Here is a 22,634-nt window from a genome sequence, read left to right on the forward strand (position 1 = left end):
AGCACTTGCAAGTGCCTGTGAACACATAGCTGTTGTCTGGTGGTACACTCATTGTAGCCTGACTATTACCATCTGCCATTTCCATCTGCAAGCAATGCTAACATATCTCATTCACTGCGCTGTTGTCTGACTATGCTCACTCTTAAGCCAAGAAACTGTGAGTTATGGGTTCAGTCAGAATTCGCTGTCATCGTCGACTCGGAGAAGCTCATTACTGACCCCACTGAGTAGTTTCTAAGCATCCCAACAAGCTCAGAAAGCATGCATCTAGAATATGCCTGTATGTGCCTGTATGTGTATGTAAAGTATTTGCTTGCCTGACCATGCAGCAGTTGTCAGCCGCTTCCTTGTTCTGACTTTTACCTGTGATCGTAAATGCATAGACAGTGAAACATATCTGGCATTGATTTTTTTGTTTTCCTCCATGGCTGTTGGTGCAGAACTGCTTTGCATAGTAAGGGAAAAAACAGTCATGGCCAAAGCAAACAGAAAAAAAATTCTCACCTTATGTATATTGTCATATCGAGGTTAGTTTTCTGCATAAAAAAAATTGAGAATTGAAAGTTAAAAATTGGTTTCTTGGGGAAAGGAAATGGCGCAGTATCTGTCTCACACATCACATCGGAGGACACCTGAATGGGCCCCATAAGGGAAGAGATAAAGGAGGGACTGAGAAAAGAAAGGAAGAAAGAGGTGCTGTAGTGGAGGGCTCCAGAATAATGTGCCGTAGTGGAGGGCTCCAGAATAATTTCGACCACCTGGGGATCTTTGCACACGGGTTCCCCTCCATCGAAATGCAGCCTCTGCTGTCGAGTTCGAACCCCGGATACTCTGGATCAACAGCTGAGCGCCCTAACTACTGAGCCACCATGTGGGGTCTGTATAAAAGCGGCTGATTTAGGTTTATGCACAGTGTGCACATGTGGGGTAAACCAAGTGGTCTCCCTTTTCTCTATCTGCTACTCTCTTCACACCAAGTTGCAGAAAAAATTAAGGTGCAGTTGTGATGTCCTGGCATTGTTAGTTGTTTTGAAGGCTCACGGAATGTCTGTACTCGTTTCATGCATTTCCTCTACACTAATGCCCACGAGGGCTCTGTAGGAACCTGTATAAATAAATAAATAGTTTTTTTTAGTGAGCATGTCATTTGTACTGAAAAAGAGCTTCGCTAATACAAGCACAGCACGTAGCAGTCGTGCAGGATGGCAAAATCAGAGGAAAATGTGTTATATTTGAAAAATGAGAACATGAGTTGTATTGATTATCAACTGAAGGGTCATTTACCATTTACAGATTTTTATTTTAAATTAAAACTGTAAGAGATATGTCAGTGCAGTCTATGCAGGCAAATTGTACAACTAGGTGAACATTATGTACCTGATGTGGATTGATAATTACAAGACTAATTTACTAAAATTAGTTAATAAACTTTTATTTTTTATAATCAGGGGCAAGGTTATATTGCGAAATTGAAGGCTGTCAACATCAGAGGTGAGCCCTGTTTTCAAATTTTCTTAATCGGCAGTGTGGTCCGAAACTTGAACATCAAAAATACACATTTGAAAGCTTGTTGAGTTGGCTTTCCCAAATTGCATAGTTACAAAATGGCGTCACTTCGTGTGGTATCGTCGCTGAAATCAAGTTAACTTCTACAGTATCAAATACACAAACGCATCAAATGCGATCGAAGTAAACATGCATTGATGGAAGGACAACTCAACGATATTGCATGTGCATATTTTTGACATTCGACATTTCGAACCACATTGCCAATTAAGAAAATTTAAAAACAAGACTCACCTTAGATGCTGGTGGTCTCCAGCTTTGTAGTATAACCTTGCCTCCTGAAATCAAATAAAAACAACTAATTATAGTTAATTAGTCATCTAATTATTGATCTATATCAAGTATACCAGGTGTCCCAGCTAATTTGAGTCAAGGGTTAAGAAATAAATTATTAGAGACAGGCGAGTGAGACCATCTGCATATTGGTGACAGCCATCTTGAACACCACAGGCAATTTTTGTTTTGCTTATAATTAATAGTTGGTTTAATTATTTAATTTAAGAAATATTGACTTTAGACAACAAATTGCATTTGAAGAGTTGTAGAGCACGTTCAGAAACCCTCATTTTATCATTTACGCTAAGAAAACCCTCAATGGTGTCTTTTTTTTCCCAGCTCCGAAGAAAGCCCGCGAAATACAAAAATAAACCACGTGACTAACACATTCGCACGCCATGATCGTGCTGCTTTCAAGCGTCATTTGAGCAATTGAAATCACCTGCAACACTGACCCGGCGGCCCTGCAGCAGCGGCAGGCCGATATGTTAGCGGCGGCAACTCGCACCGTGATGTGTGCCAACTGGCTAACGCAGACGAGAAACCACCGCGAACATATCGGCCTGTCGCTGCTGAGGGGCCGCCGGGTCAGAGTTGCAGGTGATTTCGTTTGCTCAATCCACACTTGAGAGCAGCATGATCGTGAACGCACGAATGCGTTAGTGATGTGGTTTATTTTTGTATTACGTGGGCTTTCTTTGGAGCTGGGAAGAAAAGACATGCGTGTGGGGGTTTCCTTATCGTAAGTGATGGAGTGAGGGTTTCTGAACGTGCTCTACAACTCTTCAAATGCAGTTCGTTATCTAAAGTCAATATTTTAAAATTAGATAATTAAACTTAGTTAAACTATTAATTAATTGTGGGAAAATTTGCCTGTGGTGCGCAAGATGGCTGTTACCAATATGCAACTGGTTTCGCTCGCCTGGCTCTATTAATTTATTTTTTAACCCTTGGCTGAAGTTAGCTGGGACACCCGGTATAATGTCCTCCTTGCTGTACAATCCACTTGCACAAACAGCACTGACGTATCTCACACAGTCTTAAAAATAAAAATCTGCAAATGTTAAAAGAAATCAGTGAGCCAGAGTACCCGTGGTCGAACCCAGCTGCAGTGGCTGTGTTTTGATGGAGGCGAAACACAAAAGGCACCTGTGTGCTCTGCGATGTTTAAAGATCCCCAGGTGGTCGAAATTATTCGGGAGCCCTCCACTACAGCACTTCTTTCTCTCTTCCTTCTTTCACTCCCACCTTCCTTCCTTCCCTTACAGAGCGGTTCAGGTGTCCACAGAGATGTGAGACAATTGCTACGCCATTTTTCTTTCCTCAGAAATCAATTTTTCAAAATATCACCCTCTATATATTCACAAGGGGCAGGGGTGGAAAGCGTAAGCATGTTAGAACATGTGCAGACTGGAAGAAAGCAAAGTTCCAGCAGCGTACAAGGCATGAAGGTCAACAACGTTGATGGTGGTGTAGGCAAGGTACTTTTAGTGCGCAAGCACTAAGTACTAAGCACTCACCGATTTCGCTGATCTTTGTTTGAAACCTTCTTGACCTGAAATAAAATGAACTAAAATAAAACAGTTTATGGCCACGAGTGGCTTTCGAATCTGCAGCAATGCAAACAGATCAGCAACTCTGGCCACTGCATTAGAGCACTACGCCATAGCCGCAGCTGAACATCCCGCACGTTTAAACTGCTAGTCTCTCACGCCATGCTTTGGATGTCATCTTCTTCATCAACTTCCATCCGTGCCCAATGGATCCAGAACACACTGCTATCGCATTACCCTCTTTAGGTGCATTAAGCGGCCCCATAATTTTTTAGCCACTCACTGATTTCGCCAAATCTTTGTCTGAAGCCTGCTTGACGTTGAAAAATATGCCTCGAACCAAAACTGACACTGAAGTGAAAACCAAGCGCTAGTGCACCTAATTTGCATTTGGCCCAACCGTGCTAAATCATCTATTATTTTTTTCATCTGCGAGCCACCACCAAATTCTGACTGAACATTGCTTTCTGTTCTTTGGCTGTGGGGTAAGCCTCAAGGATCAATTGCGCGCATTGGTTTTGGTGATTGTGCAAGAATCTCAGCTTCATGAAACATGGGATGGCATGAGTAGCTGCAGTAAAACTTTGCGAAGTGTGCATATTTTTGTCATCTTTAGTGGCGCTGAATGCTAATAATTCGACCTTAACATACAGTCGCGAGTAAAAAAGATCAGCACAATGACATCACCAGAGCGGTGAAAATCAGTGTGTGGACGGCGCGGCACTGTGCTTTGCTGACACACCTGGCACTTTTGTTATCGGCATGTTCGTAACTGCAGTGCCGAGTGTTGCTATCCACTGCTTTGGGGGCACGTCACTAGTTGTAATATTTCGTGACTATACCTTCCTGGCTGACCCTCTGCAAGATGAGAGCCACATTTTGAGAACTGGTGAAAAATTTTCCTGTGATATTACTTGTATTGCATCTTTTGCAGTCATCATCTTTGCACAGTCAGCTTGCATAGCAATTGTAGGACATGTGCTTGCTAGCTTCCGAGACTTTTAAAAGACATCAATACCATATCAGGTTCCTACTTTCATCACTCTGAAAAATATGGTGCGTGTTGGGATGAAATCACCAGGGATACTTATTTTTAACTCCTGAGAGCAATTGTGAGAGGGCTGAAATGTACTGCATGTGGGACCTATTTGTGTGGCAAGTATTAGACCCCTTTTGCATGATCCTTTGGGTAATTCAAATTCTGGTGAACAAAATTCTCTGGCTGCAGCGAGTTTCAGCAGATCTACATATTTCTGGGTTTACAATGCTGTGTCGTCAGTATTGTGCACAGCATACTACACTGCAGACAGCATCCCTTCAATTACAACTTGTCAATGCTTCTTAACGTACCACTTCACCTTTACAAGGTGCTGTGTTTGCTGCAATGACATGTTGCATCATGGCATTAGGCTGTCTTCGAAGTCTCAAGTCTCACAGGTATTAGAGGAATATGTTAAAAAATTACTTAGTTCACACTTAAGATATTGATTTCTACTTCTAACTACAGCTATAGTCTCTAACTCTTGTGTGATGTCCTTGTGTATTTCTTTCTGCTCTTTTGCCCATTTAGAGTTTGAAAAAGCTGAGCTGCTGTTGTTTGAAGAGGTTGCCCGGATGCCGCCTTTTGAGCGGAAGACAGTAGTTCTCGTTGGAGCACGGGGTGTTGGCAGACGTTCACTGAAGAACAAGCTTATTAGCTACGATCCAGCACGCTTTGGGACACCACTTCCTCGTAAGTTGCTTTCTGTTTATGTGCTCTGCTATGTCAGGGCACAGGAACACTTGAGGACAGCTGCATCAAAATTTTGTTTTCAGTGAAATTCTATTCTGTGGCTATTTCTGGCTATAAAGGTGCATTTATTACTGAGAAAATTAGGTTGAAAATATTCCCGCCACTCAATTTAAACTCACGACGCCCTACACGGAAAAGGACTCCCGGATCACTATATTGAATTACACGATAGAGTAGCCTATACCTCATCTCACAAGCTGTTTGCATCACTGTGAAAGGTAGAGCGCTCTCATCCAGTCAGGGCCAAGGAAGACAACAAATAGTTCCTCGGATATTTGAGTAGTGTTGGGACTATTTCTCAAACGGTTATTTCAGTAATTGAAAAGACAGTTCAGAATGGTGTTTTGAAAGTGCAGCAAGTGTTTCATTCCCTGCATAAATTAGCAGAGAAAGTCCACACGAACACAGCATTGCGGAGGCCTGCTGCGAAGTGGTCTGCCACCATTCGTGAACGTGGCATCCGCTGTGTCGGTGCTCTGGTGCTCTTTCCTTCCTAGGGATGGAGCCACCAGTTGCGGGGTTAGGGGCACGGAGGAACACGTCTTGCAGCACACGCTGTTCTGATTGGCTCAGATCACCACAGCCTTCACGGTGCTGCAAACGGCTTGTGAGATGGAGTATAGCGTCTGGAATTTGGGGAAAAAAAGGCTGTTTGCCTGGGAAAGAAGCCGGTGGTGGTGACACCTCTATTTCGTTTCTTGGTCTTTTCTAATTTATAAAAGATATGTTTTCTGGAGGAGTGGTCTCTGTGACTAGCATTTAATAATGCATCAGTACTGGCTGACTTCTATTTCTACTCATCTACTCAGCGTCCCTTTAAAGAAAGAACCCTAAGTGGTCTAAATTAATCAAGAGTGCTCCACTACAGTGTCCCTCACAGCCCATGTGTCACTTCGGGATGTTAAACACCACAGTTTATAATTTACAATTTGTTTACGAGTACAGCCACTTTTATGTTCTCCTGTTGGAGATTTTGAAACAAATGGATTCAAAGATTTTTACAGGTAAGAAGGCTGCGTGTTATCCATGTTCCACTAGTGCCTGGCAGAATGTTGTATGTGAAACTGCATGAACTTTTTTTGTGTGTGTGTGTACAGTATACAGCTGTAAAGGAGCTTAACAGGCTGTAGAAGCTGTGGCTAGAACGTGTCTTTCATCAAGTAGTTGTAATGCATTCAGGCTTGTGTTCATAGGAAACATACCACCCTTACATGGGCAATAGCATTATTTTTCAGTAAGTTGTTATTGTTGTTATGTTACAATGTGTCGTATTAAATCATTGCGTCTTTATTTAAATAAAATGAAAGGAGCTTGTTAAGCACATTGTAAATTGGGAGGGGGAGCAAGAGTCTAAGGGTAAAAAGAATTGTTATTCCACGTAATGCCTCTGATGGGTTGGTATGTGGAACTATCGACTAGCTGAATAAATTACAAGGATACATATGAAGCAAGCAGAACTAAATAAGGATATGAGAAGGCACACGTAAGATAGGATGCAGTGAACCAACTAGCCAAACCAAAGTTTTGACCTAAATTAAAAAGAAGTAACGAAGGGATCTACACACATTATATGTCTATCTTCATAACAGCAGGCAGTTTTTAAGGCTCTTTATGGCCATGAGAAACATGTTAAATTCAGTTTTGAAGTGAAACAGTAGTAACAATAGCTAGTAATTTTGTTAAGAGCTTTTATTAAGCATTTTTGTTTTTTACATGGTCACTAGCAGTGCCTGAAATGGTTGTGCTAATGTTAACTACCCTCCACTGTCAAGTATAATTCAGTATCGAGTGTGATTGTGATGATACATGATTTTTATGTTTCACATACAAGGTACTCTATGTAAACTTGGCTACCCACTCACTTTCATGGCAGTTTGACTTTTTTTACCAGGTTTTAACAAAACTGTTTTATTATGTGGCGATGCAGATACATCTCGCCCAATCCGGGAGACAGAAACTGATGGCAAAGTGTACTACTTTGTGTCACGTGAGGTAATGGAGGCAGACATAGCTGACAACAAGCACCTTGAGTGGGGTGAGCATAGTGGTCATCTGTATGGCACCAAACTGGACACCCTGCGCGCAGTCATCCGCTCCGGAAAGATGTGCGTGGTGGACTGCAGCCCCCAGGTATGCCCCTTATGCTGCACTTGAGAGTAACTTAAGGTTGTATTTACTGTTGTGCTGGCATACATAGTTTCTATGTCTCCAAGGCCTTTGACACTTTTGCTGGACTACCTTCTGAATTGGAGCATAATATGCCGATTATGACTAAGCTGAAGTAATCTGGCTATTCATGAAGCATTAGAACAATTTTTTAGCCCGCAGCTTACAGTATCCAAGGAAGGGGCATATGGAAAGTACCTTTAGTTCAAATATATGGCTTGTATTTCTTCGACCTGCTTTGCAGATGTTTTAATGCTTTCTTTGTTCTCTGCAGTATGTAAAGATTACTATGAGACTTCTTGTGGTACCTTCTGATAGACGAAGATGTTTTGCTACTGCTGAGGCCACTATATTCATTCCAAATGGGCTCATGATGCTCTTGTAATTTGCAGAAATTGAATATTGGCCACTTACCTTGTATCACACTTGCACATAGCTAGCAACAATGGCTTTGAAGTGCATTTAATGAAACTGTGGTATGTGCACTACAGTGATTTTACCTTTTGAATTGATTGCTCACTATGGCCCCTCATTTGTCAGGGCCTTCATGTGTATACAGCAGCCTATACTTGTGTAGCGACATTAACTAAATCAATGCGTACAGCACTTCACTGCGTATTGTGGAGTGCATTGTGGATGCAAATGCTGGCGAGCATTTCCACAGATCGCGTGAAGGTACACATGAACAGAATACAGTGAAAGCTCGTTAATTCACAACTCGTCGCTGTTGAAAACCATCGTTGGAAGCTTTCACGGCAGAACGATAGATGGCACAACCATCGGGGCGCCGCTAGGGTGCTAGAACAAGTACTAACCAGTCTTTCCTGCCGCGACTGCTTCAAGGAACGACGTTTTAGTGTTTTAGCCCTCGTTTTGCACGCCGCTTGCTGTGAGCTTGTGTCCGCGAGATGTGTTCGCGTGGGAAATACTGCGCCAAGACGGTGAAGGAGAAAGTGGCAATTTTACGTGAGGTGGACGAACGGAAGGCCAGCAAAGTGGAAATCGCGAAGAAGCACAGGATTCCACAAAGCACGTTGTCGACCTACGTCCGAAATAGGAAGGCCATCGAGGATGCCTACAAAGCCGAAGATTTCGCCAGCAACAGAAAAAGGCTCCGATTAGCCAAGTATCCGAAAATTGAGACCGCTGTCATCACGTGGGTGAAGGAAATGAGAAGCGCAGACATTCCACTGAGTGACTACGGTAGCCGTCAGAAAGAAGAAGCAAAAGATGATAACAGATTGTTTTGCTAAATAAATGTTTTTCGTGCCCTCCGGTCATCAAACACGTCCATTTTTGCTCACTTTCATTAGTTCGAATTTTGGTTAGATCGAACTGGCCTGGCGGCCCCGTGGAATTCGAATTAACGAGCTTTTACTGTACAGTCAAGCCCACTTATAATAGCATCCACAGATATAACGAACGCTTGCTTATTACGAAGGAGTACAGTGCTACCGTCAAAATATGCATTAGGGCTATGGCAATTCGTCTCAGATACAACGAACAACTGTGGTGACACCACTGAGCTACAGCAAACGAGGAGACACCATAAACTTGCCCCGAAGTTGAAAAACTGGCTCTTCCAGCGAGTGGGGAACACCGGAGGCACCTCTAAGCTCCCATGACACGCTACAAAAAGAACATGTCGATCCAAAAAAGGCCCAAAAAAAAATGACTGAAGAGGCAGCATTGAAACTCATGCACAGGTCGATCATTGCCTGCACGTGCGCCAACGGGGCAAAACATCTTAAGTGGAAGCAAAAGGGTGATGGGTGCAAGACGGTGGCAGTGTCAAAACTGAAGCTACTGTGCATTGTCGTGGATCAGCTAACTGCAGTGATCTGAGAAATTTTAATGCCTTGCTGGCCATGCTGGTGACGTGGTATGCATTGCCTGCCAAGTCAGCTCCACCTTTTGTTCTGCTACTACATGCACACAGTGCCAGACAACAGACAGTGCAGCTGATTCTGTAGGCATGTGCTCTGTGTTCTACTTTTGCAGGTGCAAGGGTCCAGAAACGATAGCTGACACTGTAGAAAACTCTTTTGATCAGATGCACGTAGACTTGTGGCAATGCGTCATTGATGCAAAGCTGGTTGGATGTTGCCTCCGATGACAACGTTCACTTGAACGACATTGCAGAGCCATACTATGAGGAAGCCCTTGTGCACAAAGTGTGAGAGCACTCTCCTACCGCTAGAAATCTGATAAAGGTGGTCGACCTGCAACCAGCTGCCTAGCACACTTCAGCCACGATCAGTTGTACCTAGGGCCTTTGGTTTTCAGGTTTTATTTTTTCCGTAATTTGGGGGGTAAACATCAGGCAATATTTTTCGAGCTCAAATATGGGGGAAAATCGGGTTATTCAGGAGAAATTTTCGTAGTTCGGGGTTTTTGGCGTCTTTTTTTCGTCGTAGGAAAGTTTAATACAACGGTTTGTTTTTCTGCTAGGCATAAAATGCCCTATATTTTGCTTATTTCATAAACAAGGAATTCACAGGTTCCACTAAAAAATTGTTCACGAATTAAAATTTTTTCTTAATCTATTACAAATATTTCATTGCATACGTTATCAATATCCTACGAAGCACTGCCGCATCTGAGCAAGACCACTCTGCCTTTATGCGTACAGTGTGAGAACAGTATCACAACGATAATTTTAAACACACAAGGTCTAGGGATTAGGGTGCCGATATCTTTGGTAAAGCTTCATACAGTGACTCCGATAAGTTGCCTTTTCGGCAGCCATGCTTTTGGCCTCTCACTTCTAAATCGCCCTTTTTGGAACTTATCCTATAATTCATCCACCTCATAAAAATGAGCGTTAAAAGAAGTTTATAAGATTCCTAGTTGACCGTAGGCACCCCTCAGGAGTAAACACTAGATATCCACACATTTTATTGCGGTCTCTTGAGCTCTGTGAACTGGAAAACCAACATCATCTTGAAGGCTCATTTTTGGGGAGAAATTTGGTTTACCCCAATTTTTAAGAAATAATTTCGGGATGCAAGAATTGGGTAAAATTGGGTTTTACCCAAAGACTAAGGGCCCTAGTTAGGGTCTGTTATCTTGAAATAGATGCACTTGATATAGTTTTAAAGTAATAAATGCTATTTTTGATGAACTTAGTATCTTTAGCTGTAATATGCAGAGTCCTCTTACTGCGAACACCGGATACAATGAACATAGTCCATATTTCTGTCGGGTTCGTTATAAGTGGGATCGACTCTAGTAGGTGAAAAACATTGAACAAGGTGATGAACAAAATCGAGTACATTGTTGTACGAATTGGATCTTTTGGAAAGAAGGTATAGAGGTGACTGAATGGGGCGGTGCCTCCAGTCTGAACTAGGCTTTGGAATGAAATAGTTGCAATCCAAATCAGTCCAGGAGCTGGGTCCTGTACAAATCAGTCGGGAAATTTTGAACTGGTGGTCGCTTCGGAATGAGATGTGTGGTGGTGGCAAGAATCATTTTTGACATCGCCACAGCACACATGCCTGCACAAGATGGGTACTTTGTGAATTAGGCACAGATAGATCTTTCAACGAAGGAAAAAAATCAAGCAAGTTGAGGTTTGTCCTGCAGGGAAAGGTGAATCTAAGTCGGAACTCTTTTTCTTACTCCCCATTCATGCCATGCTGGCTGCACACCTGCACCCGTTGCATGGAGGCTGCACATCACGATTCCTGATTAGCGTAGCACGGTGCTAAAGCGTGATTAACAAAGCAGCAGAGCTAGACATCTCAGTAATGTATAAGCAGTGGTTTTCATAAGTTGGTTTACGTACGTTATATACACTATTGCAGAGAAGGACTTCAGCCGGTGCACAATAATGCTGTGATGCTAAAAGAAACAAGTGACCAAGGCAAACAACAATGCAGCAGTACCTTGGAATGGGTTGCCTTACTACTCTGTTTACTCGCATAATTTGTGCACCCCCAACTTTTTATCTGGATTTCTGAAAAAAAAAAAAAAACTTTTACTCCCTAATTTTGTGCTGTCTGCTGTACCAGACCACCAGCATGTACATAAGTGCGCGTGGAACTCTGAAATACAGTGCTCCTCTTAGATTAGGTGCAAGTGCAGGACATAAAAATTTCATGAATAAAAAAAATAAGAAATGGTGCCATCAACAGACATGTGCAAGTATGTCATTTTATGGTTGTCCATGAACTAGACTAAGGAGTAGCTGCAATGTGCCCCCAGGAGCTGGTAAAAACTGCCATACAAGTAGGCCAAGTGCATTTCTGTTCAGCAGGAATATGTTGGGAAGGTTGATGCTGCAACCATGCTCTAAGTGAGGAGTGTCAGCAGCAGGAATAGAGTGCTAGTCATTTAGTAGTGCGCCTTATGTGTGCTATGACCCATCTCTTGTCATTTAAAAAAAAAGTAGCTGAGCTGCACCACGAGTCATTAGGAACTCATAGTTGGCAATGTCTTCTTGCAGTATCTGAAAATCCTGAACACACCAGAGTTCATGCCTTACGTGGTCTTCATTGCTGCACCTCAGCTGGAGCACTTCCGACAGATGCATGAATATGGGCGTCATCATGGATATGGAAGCAGCCGCAATCTCACGGTAGGATGTGTATCGCATAATGATAGTGCTAATGTGGGAAACTATTTAAAACTGAAGAGTAAATTGCATACACCCTAACACCTACTCGAGAGGTTTGCCTGTCCTGTTAAATGAGCCACATTCAGGGCTGCTGGTTTGCCTGGCCTGTTAAATGAGCCACATACAGGGCTGCTTGTCTACACCAGCAGCCCTGAATGTGGCTCATTTAACAGGCCAGGCAAACCTCTCGAGTAGGTGTTTGAGTGTATGCAATTTACTCCCAAGTAGACCAGCAGCCCTGAATCCAAGTTTGGTTACGAATTCATTCAAGTTTATATATGTTTAAAGTTAAATATTTGTGCTTATATATACAAAGGGTGTGTACATTTAGATGAATTTCTCTTACTGTAAGCTACAGTGCTGCTGTTATCTTGGGCCAACACCTTTTTGTTTTTGCAAGCAGCTAAGTTTGGCCCAAGTGATGCAGAAGACCATGGATTAGTTATCTTTTAATTTATGCCCTTTATTCCTTGGTATGATTTCTTTCTTTGCTGCAATATTAAAAAGCTTTCTTGTTATTTATTCTCCATGGTTAAACTTCTCATTTAATTACTGTCATGTAGTTAATATTAGTCAGCTGGGACCAAGCAGTGCAGCTCAAGAGTGATTAAATTTAACCATATAGTAAGGCAGTTTTTATGCTTCATCTTTCTTGCTCCTTCACAGTTTAATTCTTTGCTCTTGACTATTGCTGCTCTTTGCTTGGAGTGAAACTTGGATTATTTTTTTTTCTTCATAAATTTAGTTTGATAGAGCCATGAGTCGACATGGTTCACGACGGGCAAGGACTCTTGAAAGCTTGGCATCTCTTCAGGAGGTAATGTACTGTTTTATATATATAATTTCCCTTAGTCTAAGTAGATTTATGCTTCAACATTGCCATAAGCTATACCACTTAGAATTGTGGTTATCAATGAAGCTTGCTGTTATGAGGCAACAGTTAGGCTGTGAGAGCCGTTGTAGTGCAGAGTTAGAGCTAACTTTGAAGGGTATAGAACCAAAATACAGTATGGAAAATTAGGGATTGGCTCTTGCTTTGACTGTTTTTGCTACAATTTATCAATGACGTTTGTGATGGCGAGCACAATGCAAATCTATTTTTATATACCAAGTGTTTCTGCAAAGCCTGCCACTAATTTTTTAAAAAAGTCTGAAAGACAGCTTTTGCATCATAGTAATGCCTGTGGTGGCAGATGTCAAGGGGGCTGGTCATTCATGTGAATTGTAAGCTGGTTAACTAAATTCTAATAGATAAATTTTTAACTATGTATTACACTTAGGCACCTGGTTGCAATGAGAGATTTGTAGTTGGCCGTAGTAATGGTCATATCAGTTTTTAGAATTTAAAAAATGTGATTCAAAAGCAGCATGGCTGTGGAGCGTACACAGGGAGTCCTACCAGTACATATCATCAGTGACATCGTGGAAAAAACAACGCGGAAAGACAATGGACGTAGAAAGAACAGACACCACAAGCGCTGACTCTGAACTGATTGTATACTCACAGAACAACAAAAGAGAAGATATGGATGAGGTGCATTTAGACACCATATTTACTTGCATAATCTGCGTACTCTATTCCTAGAATTAAGGCTTCAAAAAAAAGTTGACTCGAAACATAACTCGACGCATAACCCCCCGCGCTCGCCCCGTTCCACGTTATGTAGTTCCTTGCAGGATGGCACGACGGCACGTGTGCAGCTCAAAGCAAGAAACCCGGAACGATACAATTGCAAAGTCAGCAGTCCGAGGCAAATGGAGACAAAAGGCGATAAAACGACGCCCTCATATGCGGCCCAGCTGAGTAGTGGCAAACAGAATAGCCAATGGTTTGGTAGTTATGGATTATGATGCAACTCACGCTTTGTAGGTTACCAGAAGTTTACACTCGCAGGCTATCGTACAGGATATTGACCACTGGTGTGAACGAGCCAGGTAAACGGTGCACAGTTTACTTTTTCTTACTGGAAGCAATTTACAAACAGATTACTGACTGTTTTAACACCACGCACTCGCTTTTCGCAACTGCGCGTGTGACGCAGCCGCACCTATGTTCCCAAGCCTGCTGGTGTGCTTGCGTAGCAGGGAGTGAAAATAGATGGGTAAAAGTATTTGTTTTTTTTCTTCAAAAATCCGGGTAATAAGTTGGGGGTGTGCAAATTATGCGAGTAAGTACGGTACAACTCCATTTCATGCAGGACAACTGATGGGTCACGAACACATGTGTGCTTGTTCTTTACAGATATGGTAGGCCTCTAACACCTTACTTGTTAGTTGATTATGATGCCGAAAAAAAATTGTCGTTTGGTAAAAAAAAGGCTCACACCCACGACATTCACTACAATGCTTCACTACTTTGAAGAAGGCAGTTTCTTCAGAGATAGGTTATGCTCCTGCAGTCATACATTTAAGCAGCGGCCAATTTGTCCAATGTACGTACTACCACAGGGGAGCGGAATTTTATAGACCACCGCTTTTTCACAAGTGGCGTGCTGGTTTACAAGGTTTACTGCACATCCCCTAGCCCTGCCATGCCCTTCACTACCAGAGTGTGTTCCGACCATAGCGCAGATTCTGCCACGTTTTTTGGGGGCCAAAAATAGCACATTGATACTGTACTTATTACCGTCATTTTTTTATTTGAGTGAAATGTTAAACACATGGAAGAACCATTACTTTTTTCTTTTTCTTTCCCACTTCAGCAATCGTGGGTGATAACCTCTTGGTATCTTTAACTTTCATAAGCACCTTATTGAGGCGAGGGACAAGACATCCTCAGGAAACCCAGCCAGCCTTAATCTGCCAACTTGTTCACAGAAATTGTCATTCATTGAGTTAGTACCTGACTTGTGCAAAGATGATCCCAGGCAAGCCGCAGCAGTGCCACATTTCACAATTTTATAATTTCCTGACTGAAAATTTAAAAGCGGCTTCACTGACCTTGGGGAATACTTCCAGCACACATGATCCTGCTGAAAACGGAGTTTAATGTCTAGGAATAGCAAATGGTCATCAGTGGGCCTGTCGAAGGTGAACGCACGTCCAAATCCACTTTCTTTAAATATTTTGACTACATCCACAACGTGCTTCATAAAATTAGGTCTGTCTACGAATGCCAGATAGTCTTCAACGTACCTGAAAATCTTTTTTGAAAGGCTGCTCAAGTCTCAGCAATGCACTTATCAACCCTAGAAAGGAAATTATCGCTAAGTATCGGAGCTACTTTTGAACAAATGCATACGCCAGTTTTTTTAAGAAACAGACAGCCGTCCAATTCAACAAAGGTAGAAATGAGATAAAAAGTTAACAACTCTAAAAAAGAAGCAACTGAAATATCACAGGCGTTAACATTAGCGTTCTTCATCGTTATTTGTGATGCAGTCACTAACATTTCAACACAGTATCTTGCTGGAGGCGACTAGAAAAGGTCCTTGACATCTATACTGAACGCACAGATTGCACCATGGTTCTGGTGTCTAAGGTAATCCACAACAGCCAAAGAATTTCATGTCTGAAATGGGTCTTCCAAAGCAAGATCAGTTGCGAATCAGCTCTTTTGGTGTCTGTTCTTTCTATGTCCATCGTCTTTTTGCGCTGTTTTTTCCAAGATGCTGTACCAACTAGCTCAGATGTCAGTATTACTTCATCAGTGGCATGCGTGTCATGGGACTTTCGCTGTCCTGCCACGGCCACCGCTCGAGAGCACCAGCCAGGGCAGTACATAAAAGGTCATGTAACACATGCTTCACCGAATGACGTGTACTGCTTGAGATCCCTGTGTGCACTCCACAGCCATACCGCTGCTGAATCGCAGGCTGTAAGACAAAATTCATTGCGGAAGAGTGCCGGGTGTAATCGTATTTTTATATTGTAAAAACTGATATAGCCATTACTAATAGCCACCTACAGATCTCTAATTACAACCATGTGCCAAGCGTAATAGTTAAAAAATTAATCATGTGAATTTTTTATTCAGCTTACTAGTTGACATGATTACCCTGTTTCCCGACATCTGCCACAACTAATACTCGTATGCTTCAAATGCTATCTTTATAATGCAAAAAGCCAGTTAATAAAAATTACTGGTGGGCTTTGCTGAAACACCTGGCATTTAATGCTCAGAGAGCTAGTTAACAGCTCTGTGGCTTCTATTGTGTCAGATTCCTTCTATTCCGGGTAATCAAATGTACTCTTTTCTATGCGGTATAGTCAGATTCATTTGGACTTCACAGTACTGACCAAACTCACTGTAACTAACCCCGGACTAGGGGCATTGGCAATAAAGGTGTTTCACCACCACCTTTGTAATTATTCAATGCTCAGGTGATACTAAATATTATGAGCAGTTCTGTCATGTCTTTCTTGTGCCTTCCTCAGAAGTTAACATGCTACATACAATCTTTTGAAAATGCCATTTGCTACATATTTTGTACTGTCTGTAATGTTGGGAAATTTGGTTGTCCTACCAATATAAGAGTAACGGAGCTTACACAACTTTCCATCTGTAGCTGTTTTGCTCAAAAAGGAGCTTTAGCTCAGGCTCAACTTTAGTTTTCATATTCAGGCGCATGGAGAACGTAGAAATGCTCACATCAGAAAGTCGCTGCACTATTTGTACATAATTGGTTTTATGCTGAAAGAAGAGATTAGAATCAAATTATTTGAAGTGGGATTTCCTAAGTTCTCATGTTTCTAAAAATTGCCAAAAACGGACTGAATTGAAATTTTCAAAAATATATTTTTTTGGCCTAGTCTGTGATCTTGTAATGAGAAAAAAAAAACATGTCACATTGCTGTAAATTGCACCTGTTAGAATGTTTAGAGTAAACGAGATTGGCGTCTTCAATTACATTGTGGTAAACTACGACGTTGGGTGTTATTTGCAAACATGGAGGAAGAAAACCTCAAGAGAGGCCCACGCTATCTGAGCTGCATGTCAAAAGGTGTGCTGGAAGTCATGCACTTTCACAAGGACTACTGGGAGTCATTGGCCATCGGCACAGCAGTAGTAACATTGGGCCCAGCTGCATTGTCTGCTGTGCATGCGCGAGCACGCTGAGATGGCAGCCAAGAAGGGGGGGGGGGGGGGGGCAGAGCAGGAGGGAGCCTTCACGTGCTGCTTCAAAAACTTAGGCATAACCGCCTCTCCTGAGTTCTTTCCGTCCTCCATGTTTGAAATTTATTTTTTATAGGTGACTGCACAGCATAGAATAAATTTTAACATGCCAGTTTTGATTATGCTTATGTGCTCTAACAGGTGTAGTTTACAGCATTGTGAGGTCTGTTTTTAAGTTGCAAAGCTATAGAGCCGTAAATGTGAAATTTTAAAAAGTTTTCTTCAAGTTTTGTAACCTTTGGCAACGTATTAGTAAAAATTTAGGCTTAGATTGAAATTATGCTTCCGTTAGTGGCTAGGTACTGAAATAGATATTACAAGTAGTCTTTCTCATTCAATGCGCCGTATTTCATTCAAATTAATTCAGCAGCTGCCTGTGGGAGCAGTTTGGTGGCCCTGATGTCTATGCATAAGAGAACTACCGTATTTACTTGCATAATTTGTGCACTTTTTTTTTGTCTTTGAATAAGGCTTCAAACAGGGAGTGTGCACATTATGCAAAAATTTTGTGAACACGTCCTAAAAAACTAGAAAGGTCATAGCACACAATATATACTGTATTTTGCCGCCTATACGTCCACACTATAACTCCCCCCTCACTGGCCAAAAAAAAAGTTGAATTCAAATATAAGGCACAGAGCTGCACCTGCTCCACCTACCTTATGTAGTTCCCTGCGGGATGGCATGACAGTGCGTGTGCAGCTCAGTGCAATAAATTCACAACAATACTATCAAAGCCAGCAGTCAAAGGCAAGTGGAGATAACAGGCGATAAAACAGCGCCCTCTCATGCAGCCCGGCTGAGTAGTGGCAAACTGAAAAGCAAACGGTTCGGTAGTTTCGGATTCTGGCGCATGCGCACCTGTTCATCCGGGAAAGTGACCGCCAGCGTTGCCGAGCCGGGTAAACGGTGTGCAGTTTGTCCCCTCGCCACTTGCACCTTTCGCAGCTGCACATGGCAAAGCGGCCACACCATTCTTCCCAAGCCTGCCTTGTGCGCACCTGCGTCATCTCGTGCATGCTGGGGGTCTGTCACAGCGGAAAACATGAGGAGCGTAAAATGTGCGGGTAAAAGTTTTAGCGCGAAAGCGCTACTTCACTAGCAAAGCTGAAAAACCCGAGATGTGTGTGAAGCATCAACCTTTGACGGAGCACCAGTGGTGGAGGTCTTGCTTGCGCAGCTGCACTGTCAACGCATGGAACCATCACCCCCTCCCCACGCGCGGCTGCCAATAATGGCTGACGATAAGACCTTGCATGTGGTTGCCTTTGAGGCGATGTTGTCTCAAGTGCTTTCGCATGTCCTACTCGGCTTTAACTGCGTTAAAACCCTACAATTTTTTTTTTTATAAATCCAGGCAATAAATTAGGGCGTGCAAAATGCTTGCGGGCGCAAATTATGCAAGATAATACGGTACTGTTGGGCTCAAATTCAGGCTTGTTACTAAATGCCTGCTCAAGACCAGTCACTATGATCGCTGGTCAGGTTTATGAAGTTTTCATGGCTGTTACGCTATAGCTAATTCAGTGCCCTGAAATTGTGCATCGCTGATTGTAATTGCTTTGGATAGTCTGTAGGATGGTCATTTCAGTTTATAATTTCAAGCATAGCACTTGACCATAGTGCTGCTATTACTCTATTAATCTTTCGAGTATATTCTGCTTGCAGCTTATAGATTATGATGTGTTTATTTCACAGTACTAAGCAGAGGAAATTTTTTGGGGCTTCAAGTAGTGCTTCCCTGTCATGGTTGTGTATATTGCAGAAGAGAAGAAATCAAGAATTTTTCTCATAGCGAGCAATATGGTTATTATGCCTCTTCACGTAGTGTGCAAGGTTTACAAATTAAATGCAGCGGTGCTACGCAGAGATGTGTGTTTTTTTGGTCACCATACCGTTATCTCGAAAACAAGTTTTGTTTGCCTTTGGTCCCACTGATAATTTAAAGGATCACGTATGTCCTGCAGCTTCTAGTGCACTCCAGCCAGGTTGTGTCCAGCTAGGTTGGGTACAGCCAGGTTGTGCGATCTGATTCAGAGAATTTGCGATCTGATTCAGTGCAAAAAGTGTGTATTTGAGCCTATAAAAAGAAGCTTTTGCTGGTACTTTGAAGTGCAATAAAATTAATCTTACTGAATTAGCAAGCTCTTTTTCTGTGCAAGTTCTGTTTATATTTTTTTTATGCCTTCTGCTTTTTGTTTTGAAAGTTGACTGTTTATGGTTGCATGTTACAATTTTTTCTATTTGCAGAGAAAGGGAAAAGTATGTATTCACTGTAGTGTAGAAAGTAGTAGTAGTTTCAGTTTTTTTATTGCATTTATTTCTGTTTTCATTCTTATGTTTTGATGCATGCATTTTTTTTCTCGACAGCAAAAGGGCCGAGTATGTATCATAGCTGTAGACATGCGTAGATATCCTAGTGGGTGCTTTATGTTGGAAAAATTTCCTTTTATTTATAACGTCATTCATGTATTGCAGTGTAGCTGACAGTGCAGTTATTTGGTCTGATTCTTGTGTTGTATTTCTTAACTTCTGTGGAGCCATACCATTCGTGTGGCTGGACATTTGTGCACGTTGTAATGCTTAGAAACATTTGTCTGCCGAAATTAGTTCACTGTGGAGACATTTGCTTCCTTACAGCCGAAGCTATTGAACCAGAACATGAAAAATCCTTGAGAATTCTTGAAAGAACGTTCTTGTTACAATTGACTTATTAGGGAGAGGGAGAATTGGGAGATGTTGATCTGTGAGGATTGACTGCAGGTGACAAATTATTTTAATTCTGAATTTAAATAACTTAATAATACTCCAAGTTGCTAGGCTAAGAATTGATAACAATCCTTGTCGTTTAGTTTAACGTTGCTGTTTAATAAAGACTGCTTTTAATGTCACTGCAAAGTGTAAAAAAGAAGTTTTCTAAATTTTTGCAGTCACATGTGCGTCTTTAATAGAAGCTGCTATTGCCAGAGGGCGTGATAATCACTGAGCTGCGATTATAAGCCATGAATACCATTGTAGCCAGAGTTAAGCCTGCCTTTTTGTACAGGATGAAGATCTCAAGAGGACCATTGAGGAAAGTGCCCAGCTTCAGAGAGCTTATGAACGCTATTTCGACACAATCCTTGTAAACAACAACTTTGAAAAGACCTTTGAACAGCTCAAGGATGTGATTGATTCACTATCAACAGAACCTCAGTGGGTGCCCATTTCATGGGTGTACTGAAGTATTTTTTGCAAGCGTGCTGGCAAGCGACGCCCTCTGAAAACATGGCTGAAAGCCAAGGGTGTCTTTTAGTTGGCCTGTGCCAACAAATTTTGTCAAAAGCAAAGACAAGGTCTGGAAGTAGTAGGTTTTAAGAACATTCTTTTAGATAACAGGCTGATCCTAATCAGGTACATGCTTAAATACTGCAATTTTCCTGCAGTTTGTGTTCAGAAAAAAAATTGAGATTGTGTGTTGCTTTTACTGCTTAGTTGTGGTTGTGTACTTTGCAGATGCCATAACTCAATATGAATGAGTCTCATTTTGTAACTACGCCCCCCCCCCCCCCCCTTTTTTTTCCTCCTTTTTTTTTTTCATGCTACTTGTGTTGGCACCCAAAGAGTGCCTTCCACAGCCATTCTAATTCCGTCCTCTTACTTGATATCTTGCCTTTGAAAGGCTGTACTGGCTGTGACAAGTATGAAAGGAGGTTTTAAGTACTGCATTCAGGCATTTAAGTTGATGACCTTTTGTTGGCCAAATGAAGAATCTCAAAGATAGCTGTCTGAGCAGCATTGTTTTACATCAGATGCTGTTTCGTGTGTTGTGCATTCCATTTTGAAGCTGTTTGTTGATTTTGCCTTTTGATTACACACAGATGTGTGCACTCCTCACATGAAGGGTAGTGTGTAGACTTGTGTTATGTGTGGAGTGAACACAGGTTTCTTGCCACTGTGTATAACCGGTGATGCCACCTGCAATACATAAACATACATATCACTCATAGTACATCATATCAGTTGCATCCGGTTCCATGCAGAGCACGATGATGTTTGACTGTTGCACTTTTATCTGTATAATGTCCCAGTGAGATGACCTAGATACAGCACGTTGAACCATTGTCTATGTTGTGTTTGCTAGTGAAAGCACATCTGATTTTTTTGCCTGTGCTCTTCTTGCTCTGTTGTTAAAATAAGCAATGGTTTTAAATCTGCGAACATCATTAGTGCTTACTAATGACTGTTCAAATGGCGTGTTATTTGTTAAAATATGTGGGACTTTGTTAGAAGAGGTAATAAATGATCTGATATTATCCTTCATTTTTATGCAAGATATAGGACTTGTGGTGATAACGAGCGAAGATTATAAGAGTAACTCAACTAGATTTGATGTGAAGCAACAAGTTTGGAATACGCATGCCTTTGTCATGGCACACATGTCACAGTAATTGTCTTTTCACTGATGCTGGGGCCACAATTACTGAAGCCAGTGCATAAGGTATGGATTTTTGACTGAGGCAGGCCCAGTGCAGCACTGTACAACTTGTATGGTCTAATTTACGTAAATATGGATGGATTTTAAAGGGCAACTCAAAACGTTTCTTGAACGTCTTGAGTTGGTAGGCGCATCACATTCCTTAAGGTCCCCTCTCTCCGTCACAACAAACCATGTTTAAAAACATGAAGTGGAACAGTTTTAAAACAGCTAAAATGACAAATTGAAACCCAAACTCAATCCATGGCCAGGGATGATGCTCCACGTGAAGCAGTGATGATGCCATAAACATTACTAGAAAAACACTTGTACGCATGTTGTATGGCTGAAATAGTGGCTGGTGACTGAATCCTTTCATAACATGCCTGAGACGACCTAATATGAGCTTTGCAAAACTTCGTTAGTGAAGCAGGGAGCGGGTATTGACATGTGGCACGTTTGTGACGTTGAAAATTCAGTGTTGCTCATAGAAATCGTCTGAACTGAGGCCACGGAAATGCAAACTTTAAAATCAATTTGTGCCAGAATGAAATGTCACATGGCTACCAAACTTGGTGGGAAATCAAAAAATTAGGACAAGAAAGAAATTTTGCAGTATAAGGTTCATTAAATAATGGTAGTCTCAAAAAACCTCGCACACGCATGCACACACGCACACACACATATCACCACGCACCTTTTGTGAAGAGGCAAGAGGGCTCTTGTCGCATTAGATCAAATTTTGGTGAGTTACTCTTATGATGTATATGTTTCAGTGCCACAAGTCCACTAGAGTACATTTGACAGAAAAATGAAATTGGGGAGATCATTTGCAGTAGTATTGTACTATAGCCCAGAGGCTTGACCTGCATATTCTTCTGGTAACATTGTGCTGCAGACACAGGTTTAACGGTACAGACACACTGGCGGCAAAACATGGGCGGCACGCCAGTGGCGGCAAGCCGCTTGCCGCGAAACCTGCCGCGGCAGCGGATTGATCTGCCGCGCAAAGTATAGGTCGAGGAGCCATTTTCGGCGGCTTGCCGCGTGCCACAGACCGGGGAGACCAATGATGAACGCCCGAATTA

At 42.0% G+C, this 22,634-nt stretch overlaps 1 protein-coding gene across 1 annotated transcript in view; it reads left to right on the forward strand.

Annotated features, from left to right (window-relative positions):
• LOC144115774 (protein PALS2-like) overlaps positions 1 to 21,385 on the forward strand; it is a 33,453-nt gene extending 12,068 nt beyond the window's left edge. The window contains exons 10-14 of the mRNA XM_077650276.1: positions 4,966 to 5,127; positions 7,115 to 7,317; positions 11,804 to 11,935; positions 12,720 to 12,791; positions 20,137 to 21,385. Of these exons, the coding sequence (XP_077506402.1) occupies positions 4,966 to 5,127; positions 7,115 to 7,317; positions 11,804 to 11,935; positions 12,720 to 12,791; positions 20,137 to 20,313 (746 nt within the window). The 3' untranslated portion in view covers positions 20,314 to 21,385. The remainder of the gene's footprint in view (positions 1 to 4,965; positions 5,128 to 7,114; positions 7,318 to 11,803; positions 11,936 to 12,719; positions 12,792 to 20,136) is intronic.
• The last annotated feature ends 1,249 nt before the right edge of the window (positions 21,386 to 22,634 follow it).

Source organism: Amblyomma americanum, chromosome 1 (genome assembly GCF_052857255.1).
Source record: "Amblyomma americanum isolate KBUSLIRL-KWMA chromosome 1, ASM5285725v1, whole genome shotgun sequence".
Lineage (NCBI taxonomy): Eukaryota > Metazoa > Arthropoda > Arachnida > Ixodida > Ixodidae > Amblyomma > Amblyomma americanum.